Genomic DNA, 8,533 nt, shown 5'->3' on the forward strand with positions numbered 1-8,533 from the left:
GCAGTAGATGCAGTCCTTTAAGAGCTCTGTAAATCCGATGCTTGTTGTGACTAAATGACATGTGCAGTGTGCTGTCTTTGCTCATGTTCTTCCAATAAACAGCCAAAACACTTTCTATATAAACTGTCACCTCTTTATTGCTCATGTGATGTTGTTGAAACCTACAGTATCACCGGGTAAATCCTTGTGCAGTGAGTTTACTTCAGTTTTATTGGAAACATCTTTTCAGGGCATTTTTAGGCCTAAGAGGAGATAGAGGTTGGTTAGTTCATCAGGTTATTTTTTAATGAAATGTAAATAAATTGTAGCTGAAAGAGACTTCAGGCATAAAGACACTCTGGAGATTTCCCCATATCCAGTGTGCAATATGAGTATCTAGCACTATCTGTGCCTGTGGTTACCCCACACTCTATCTTCTGAGTTTTGGGACCTGGAAGACGGTAAGTTTTCTATAGGAATTTCAGCTGCGCCACAACCGTGACTGTGGGCTTCCCTCAGGCTAAAAGCCAAGCAAGCAAACAAATTAAAAACAGAAACAGGGCTTCCCTGGTGGCGCAGTGGTTGAGAGTCTGCCTGCCAATGCAAGGCACACGGGTTCGAGCCCTGGGCTGGGAGGATCCCACATGCCGCGGAGCAACTGGGCCCGTGAGCCACAACTACTGAGCCTGCGCGTCTGGAGCCTGTGCTCCGCAACAAGAGAGGCCGCGATAATGAGAGGCACGCGCACCGCGATGAAGAGTGCCGCCCACCCCCCCGCCCCCCGCTTGCCGCAACTAGAGAAAGCCCTCGCACAGAAACGAAGACCCAACACAGACATAAATAAATAAATTAAATAAATTTTTTAAAAATCAAGGCTTAAAAAAAAAAAAAAGAAAGAAACAAAAGCACCTTCCCATGTGCCAGCCTCATTCTCTCCAAAATCTGCCTGCTTTTTTCACTCTTCTAAAACAGCAGGAGGTCATTTTTAAAATCTTGTCCTGAGTATTACTTGTTACCTAAAGGAGCATTATTCTGTTATGAACGTAGCCATGTAAGAAGGAAACTCCCACTCATGCCCAGTTTTAATAGCTATTAATTTCTTCTCCGAGCACATGGTCAACACCATCTGTCTGTCTCTCACACACATTTGGTTTTTTAAATCTGCAACCAGGTGTGGGTGGTTTTTAACTATACAGCTGTTCCTGTCTCAGTATGTATAACTACAGGGCTCTTGCTGTTTTAGTATGTGTATCTCCTTGATATCTGATATGGCTGAGTGTAAACCAGATCTAAAGCCTCCATACAGGATGAGCTGACCTTCAACACATGTGAAGAGGACAACCTGAGCCTTTAGTAAAACACTCAGAGCAGCCCCTGCGCTGAGGATTATGGGAATTTCCCCACGAAACCATCATCTCTGCTCTGCTTGCAAGTACCCCTTCTTTGCTTCACAGCAAGAAACAATGCCGAAGGAGCAAACAGTTGAGATCTATAGTACTCTGATTTCTAAGGGCAATAGTTTACTTTCTCTGCAGAAAAACTGATCTTCATTCTGTCTTTACAGAGGGAACGTGGGATGTGTCTCGGGTCGGTTGGGCGTGGATATAAGAACTCCCAGCCTTGAAAAGAACATCCTGTTCCTGGTCTGAAGATATTGAAACATTAATTACCCTTAGAGTAGAGCTTTCTTCTACAATGTCTGAAGAAGTGACCTACGCGACACTCACATTTCAGGATTCTGTTGCAGCAAGAAATAATCGGGACAGAAATAACCTAAGGAAAAGAGGTAAGAGTTCAGAGAAAGCAAGATGTAATCTCGGAAGATGGACAGGTGTTAGATGCCTTGAGGTGCTGGCTTTGATACTGATGCTAAAGACAGGTGTACTGTGGAATCTCCAAAATGGAGACAAAGTTGGGGAATTTTTTAGTACAGTGGTGCTTCCCTCATTGAGGAGGAAATATGTGGCTTCCAGGACCTTTTAAGATCGTGTGATATCGCTATGTGTCATGAAGCTCTGTGTTATAGTGAATCATTTTGACTAAATATGCCAGAGATTGAGTTTGGGGGCTAAGAGATTTCTTTTTATAACTGTAGTCCTTGATATTTATACCTTGTGAGAGATGCCAAGGGGCATATCCTTTTAGAAGCCAGTTTGGAGCCTTCTAAAAGAGAGAAGGTGGAGGGAATTTTTCTTTCTGAAGGTATAAATAACTGAAGAGAAAAATTGGAGGATGAGTCAGAAAGAGATAAGAGCTGGTTTCTGTCTTATAAGTATTTAGAAACTTTTTAAAGGTAGGTTGAAATTCCCAGTATAATTAGTCGTGTTGAATCAATATTAATATCTGTATAGTATTTTATATACATTATACCATGTCTTTATCAAAACATAACTCTGAAGGAAATGGAATAATAGTACTTTCTCCAGTGTATTAATGAGAAAACTGAGCTGAAAGACATTAAATAATTTAACCAAGTTCATGCAACTCTTATGTGGTAGAGTTGAGACTCAGTTCTTTTCTTCCACTCAGTCCCTTGTATCAAACTGGAAGAAATATCTGTCTCTATGGTCAGGAATCCAATTTAATGTATCAGACAACATTCCTTACCTTCAAGAATCTGTTGACAGTTTAGGACAGTTTGTTGTCCTGAATCATCTAAAACGTTCTCCGGCTCTTTAGATTGATTTTTATTTTAAGCACGTATGTATATGTGTGTATGTGGTTTGGGGGGATGATATCCAAAAAGAGGATGGGAATAGACTTTGCGTGTGTCTGATAAAGGTGGTTATACATCTTTGTTTTGTTTTGTTTTTAAAAATCTAATCCTTGAGAAAAAGGCAGTTGTGGACGTGGTGCATTGGCAGGGAGATTGTATTAATCAGGAGATTGTATTAATCTATCTGAGACACTGAGCTAGATGCCACTAGATCCAGAATTAGGGAATAGGAAGGTGAGGCAAGTATAAAAATCATATATATATGTACACATACCATGTATATACACACACACACACACATATATATATATGTAAGATGCTAAATATTGAAGAGTTATCGTCTGGCTTTCTGGTCTGTTCTGCTGTTGGCAGGTTAGGTTGCCTATTCATTCATTCTTTCATTCAGTATTAATTCATTATCTACTAGGTGAAAACTAGAATACATAATAGATGAAAACAGAATTCACAAAACATCTGCCTTATGGAGGTTTGCAATCTCAAAAACTTGGGGTCTCTCCCATTGTCAGGAGCATCCAGAGAACAAGTTACCACAACATCTCATACATGAATTCAGTAATCCTGAAGAAGAAAGGTGTGTGGTGATGTAAAGCAAAAACCTAAAAATTAGGCGACTCTTAAAGGAACAGAGGATGGTGAAGAAAAAATATGGAGGAGAACTATGGTGGGGCCCTTATTGTGTATCATTTTAGGTATTTTCTAAATAGGGGAACTGAAGAAGCAAGAGAGAAATTTTAATATCTGGAAGCTTGCTAAGTAGGAGAAATAATCAACTCAAAGTGTAACAATCACAAGGCAGTTCTGTTTGCTAATCCCTCTGCTGGCTTTTTTCAGGGTATCCAGCTCCATCCCCCATATGGCGTCAGGCTGCCCTGGGTCTGCTAACTCTTTGTCTGATGCTGCTGATTGGGCTGGTGACCTTGGGGATTATGTGTAAGTGTGCTTGCATCAAACCCAAGAAAGGTGGTTAGGAAACACAGCTGTAAACTACGTAAATTCAGGTTAGATTATATGATAGGTGCTAGCATTCCAAATCCTCTAATATTTTCTGCACCTCCTATCCCTTTCATTCTCCATGTATCCAAGATAAACCTGCAAGGGACATACTTCATTCTTATGAGGATTTTGCCCTAAATACATGGTTTTTGTTTGATAGACTTGACTGGACTATGAAGACAACTTTTATTTTTCAAGTTATTGATTGGAATAAGGAGGCTCTTGTCTGCCTAGACACACACCCACTTATTATTCCAATGCTGAGAAACAGGGAGTTGAGGGAAGTGGATTCAAAGAAGGGCATGACATTTCATTTACCTCTAAAACTTAGTTCAAGACTGGCTTAATCTGCTCACCCAAGACCTTTCTAGGGTAGAAAAAACTTCTAAGCAGCAGCTACAGCTTGACTGCTATGAAGGAAAAAAAAAAGATACAAACAAGGAGGAAGAGTTGCCTGATAATATCTTACTCAGTAAATAGAAAGTTGGTGGAAAAATGTCCTGAGAACACGCATTTTGTAGGATGCTGTTAAGTATATGAGGTACAGAGTAGGTGAGTTGACACAGCATTCACTTTCGGGGAACTGGTACCAAGGAAGTTTATTTGCTGAATAATAACACCTCCTTTGCTACTTTCATTTCTTTTTATCTCAAGGATAATTGGAATTTAGTTATACTTATTTGGACCTATAAATAGAGGGTAATGATGTAGCTTGCTTTTGTGGAAAGAAATATGATGTTCTAGCAGCAGTAACAGATATTCAGTAGCCAATCATTGTGAGGATTAGCAGTTGATCTTCTACAAAGTGTATATTTAAATGAATGAATGAAGATGCAGCAATATATATTCATTGGTTCACCATACAAGGGTGAACATTTCTTTTTCCCTTTAGTACTTTTAGTGCAATGGTTATTAAGTTTATTGTGCTGGTGAATCAATTGAAGTGCTTATTAAAAATTCAGATTTTATGAATTCAGGACCAAAAATGGTCTAGTGTGGCATTAAAATCTGCTTTTTAAAAAAAAAAAAAAAAAAAAACAAATATCCTAGGTGATTCTGATGCAGGTAATATGCAGACCACACTTTGAGATACCCATGGCCCCAAAGGATTCTGTTCCTATTAAAACAACAATTACATTAATCAACTCCAAAAAGAAAAAAAAAAATCCACCAATATGAATGACAAAATGACTGGCACTACCTTAGAGGAACTTTCAGACATATATAACTATTAATATATTATTTTAATACAAGTACAATCATAATTAAAAATATAAGTAAAATTATAAGGATAAGCTCTACACAATTTGGAATAGAAAGGCATCAGGTGTGTTTCTTCCACGATACCTGGATTATTAGGAATTACTAATAAATATTAAACAATCCAAGCAATATTTCTGTGTTAAGAGAATTATCTATGGCTATAATAAGAATGGAAGGATATATGAGTTTGTCCCCTGTTCTTTCTTGGAGTTTTGCAGACATCTAATGAAATTAACTCAGATTCAGAGAAACTGAGTCAACTTCAGAAAATCATCCACCAACAGCAGGATAACTTATCCCAGCAGCTGAGCAACTACAGGAACTTTCCCATGGAGAAGGAATTTCTCAAGTCACAGATCTCCAGTCTATTGAAGAGGCAGAGACAAATGGCCATCAAACTCTGCCAAGAGCTAATCATTCACACTTCAGGTAATCAGGACCTGCTGACCAGTCACATCAAATCTGTTGCTCTGGCTAAGGCTGATTATGTGCACCACCTCGGAATATGAGAGTGTGTTACCAATGACTTCTAATGATGCTGCACTAAATTTACAGAAGACAAGGGAAGATACAAAATCCTTTATTTTTTTGGAAAACACAGAGGTGAATTTGGGAAGCACCTTGGAATGATACCAATCTGGATACTTCAGCCCCTCATTTTGTGAACTGTTTTTAGGTGATCCTGTTGTTACAAGAAGTTAAAAGTATAGCTGGTAATTCTGAAGCCAGAAGACTGAGCCCTGAAAAGAGTATTTCAATCACCATTGTCCCAATGCATTATCAGGGGTGACTTCATTTTCAGAGGCTCCTAAAGCAGTATGTTTTCAGGGTGCTGGCTCTGAGGCTCTATTGTCAAATTACATGATTTACTTTCCAGTCCCTAGTCGCTCCAAAGTTGTTTAGTTTGTGCTATTGGGTGTAATTTCTTTTTCAGACCACAAATGCAATCCTTGTCCTAAGACCTGGCAATGGTACCAAAACAGCTGCTATTATTTTGCGACAAATGAGGAGAAAACCTGGCCTAACGGTAGAAAAAGCTGCAAGGATAAGAACTCCACGCTGGTGAAGATAGACAGCCTGGAGGAAAAGGTCTGGTTGAATCTCCTTCCCTGGTTATAGAAATTATCCATATACTGGAAAGGAAATAAATGGAATTTCTGACTCACATGGTAGGAATTCAGTACATTTTGAATTAGAATTAATACACGAATTTGATGAATGTTCCCATCTCTCTTACTCCTACAAACTGGAATGTGGCTCTCACGGAACATTTTTCCTGTTTTCTCTTTCAGGATTTTCTGAAGTCACAGCCATTACCCAAGTTTCCTTTCTTCTGGTTGGGATTATCATGGGACCCATCTGGCAGAAGATGGCTATGGGAGGATGGTTCTAGCCCCTCTCCATCCTTGTAAGTCTCTAACTATTGGGGAAATAAACAAGCTAAGGATACGAAGAAATGAAATACGAAGAAAATAAATGTTAATTGTAAGAATTGTAAATCTAGATTAAAAAAAGAGTACAACCTACAAAGAAAAGAGAGCTTCACTAATAGAGATGGAAAGGAAGAGTAGCTCGTTTCATACGTGAGAGAAATTCATGGCAGGACACTGAACTCTATCTATTAGTTTAAATTTATTTCTTGGGACTTCCCTGGCAGTCTAGTGGTTAGGACTCCACACTTCCAGTGCAGGGGGCAGGGGTTCAACCCCTGGTCGGGGAACTAAGATCCCGCATGTTGTGCAGCCAAAAAATAGAATAAAATAAAGAAGTCAATTATTTAAAATAAATAAATAAATTTATTTCTTTATTTAACAGACACAAGTAATACTTACTAGTTTAAAGTATTTTAAAATATTATCCCTATGATAAAAACATTGTTATATTCCCATTTTATAGATTAAAAAAATTGTTGTAGAGAGATTAAATAAAAGTGCCTACACTATGAGTAAGATCTAGTAGTAAGCCCAGCCCTGAAGCAAGAAAAGAGTATTGCAGTGTAACGCAGAACATTTGAATCATTCGAATAAAAGCAGTCTGGGGAACACAGAAGATTTAGACATGATGAGCATAATTTTCTGATGACATTACTTAAGAATTATCATCCATTCTTTTTTTTTTTTAATTATTATTTTATTTATTTATTTATGGCTGCGTTGGGTCTTCGTTTCTGTGCGAGGGCTTTCTCTAGTTGTGGCAAGCGGGGGCCACTCTTCATCGCGGTGCGCGGGCCTCTCACTATCGTGGCCTCTCTTGTTGCGGAGCACAAACTCCAGACGCGCAGGCTCAGTAGTTGTGGCTCACGGGCCTAGTTGCTCCGCGGCATGTGGGATCTTCCCAGACCAGGGCTCGAACCCGTGTCCCCTGCATTGGCAGGCAGATTCTCAACCACTGCGCCACCAGGGAAGTCCTATCATCCATTCTTTAGCAGAGGAACTAGGAGCCGATAGCAGAAACACATCTATGAAGTGATTCATTTTTCTCTCTTAATCTCTTATTCTCTTTTCACCTCCTCCATATGTATAAACATATACAAAATTATATTTGTGCATAGTAAGATGTAATACATTTTTACACAGAATGTGATTTTATTTTTCTGTTTTTCTTCAGAAAGTTCCAGAGTAAAGAAATTCTAGTACTTTTAATATAATCTGCATTGGGTAGTTTCTACCATGTTAATGGAGGGAATAAATATTCTCAACCCCAAAGTTAAGTTTCCTTCTTAAATAATTCTATCTGAGATCATGATTAATTTGAAATAAAAAAACTCAGATATGCCAGCTTTAGGGATTTTGATGGGTGGTGGCCGTAGAAGTCTCTCCGCATTCAGACGTATGATATTTGGTTGTCAGGGGACCTGAGAACACTGAATTGTGATCAGTTTCAAATATGACATTTGTAGTTAATTTTAAATTGATTATTTTTCAGATTTAGTACTAACGAATATGCCCAGGTCAATGGATCCAAAGGCTGTGCTTATTTTCAAAGAGGGAATATTTATATTTCCCGCTGCAGTGCTGAAATTTCTTGGATTTGTGAGAAGACAGCTGCATTAGTGAAGATTGAAGATTTGGATTAATATGCTTCCTTCAAATTCACCAGGAAGTAACGGACTTGTGAATAAGCTGATGTGAGGAAGGAAAGAGCTACACTAGTCGAGCCCAAAACAGATTAAATAGTGACTGTGTACTTAAACCATCAGGCAACAGGTGAATAAATCTGCTTCACAGACAGTCTCCACCTTATCGTCTGATGCCTTCTGATCAGATGTTCTTGTTATTCAGTCTTGAACTCATTGGGAACCTACAGGAATAGCTGTTCTATGGTCCTCTTATTCAATCTCAGACTCATTTCACTGACTTTCCTCTCTCTCTCTCAAATCAAAGAGTTTTCTTGCTTTGTTGTTACATATGCACTTGGTTCAGTGGGTTGTGTAGGCTTCCTGGTGGAGGGGACTAGTGCCTGTGTTCTGGTGGATGAGGCTGGATCTTGTCTTTCTGGTGGGCAGGTCCATGTCTGGTGGTGTGTTTTGGGGTGTCTGTGGCCTTACTATGATTTTAGGCA

At 39.0% G+C, this 8,533-nt stretch overlaps 1 protein-coding gene across 2 annotated transcripts; it reads left to right on the forward strand.

The window, feature by feature from the left end:
* The first annotated feature begins 1,674 nt into the window (after positions 1-1,674).
* Positions 1,675-8,048, forward strand: CLEC12B (C-type lectin domain family 12 member B). Of its 2 annotated transcripts, none has more exons than XM_061205853.1 (6): positions 1,675-1,765; positions 3,548-3,646; positions 5,183-5,401; positions 5,907-6,061; positions 6,265-6,380; positions 7,898-8,048. In XM_061205853.1, exons 1-6 carry the CDS (start codon positions 1,675-1,677, stop codon positions 8,046-8,048), a joined length of 831 nt encoding a protein of 276 aa, XP_061061836.1. The 2 variants fall into 2 exon arrangements, with proteins under 2 accessions (XP_061061836.1, XP_061061837.1); XM_061205854.1 differs by having other exon boundaries at positions 7,985-8,048.
* Positions 8,049-8,533: the final 485 nt, after the last annotated feature.

Source organism: Eubalaena glacialis, chromosome 11 (assembly GCF_028564815.1).
Source record: "Eubalaena glacialis isolate mEubGla1 chromosome 11, mEubGla1.1.hap2.+ XY, whole genome shotgun sequence".
Classification (NCBI taxonomy): Eukaryota; Metazoa; Chordata; class Mammalia; order Artiodactyla; family Balaenidae; genus Eubalaena; species Eubalaena glacialis.

What these genes read in the sequence shown, in the direction of transcription:
- CLEC12B (XM_061205853.1), top strand. Translation starts at nt 1,675, where the DNA reads ATGTCTGAAGAAGTGACCTACGCGACACTCACATTTCAGGATTCTGTT. An exon ending in GCTAATCATTCACACTTCAG is followed by an intron (nt 5,402 to 5,906) that starts GTAATCAGGACC and finishes TTTCTTTTTCAG; the next exon opens with ACCACAAATGCAATCCTTGT. An exon ending in TAGACAGCCTGGAGGAAAAG is followed by an intron (nt 6,062 to 6,264) that starts GTCTGGTTGAAT and finishes TTTCTCTTTCAG; the next exon opens with GATTTTCTGAAGTCACAGCC.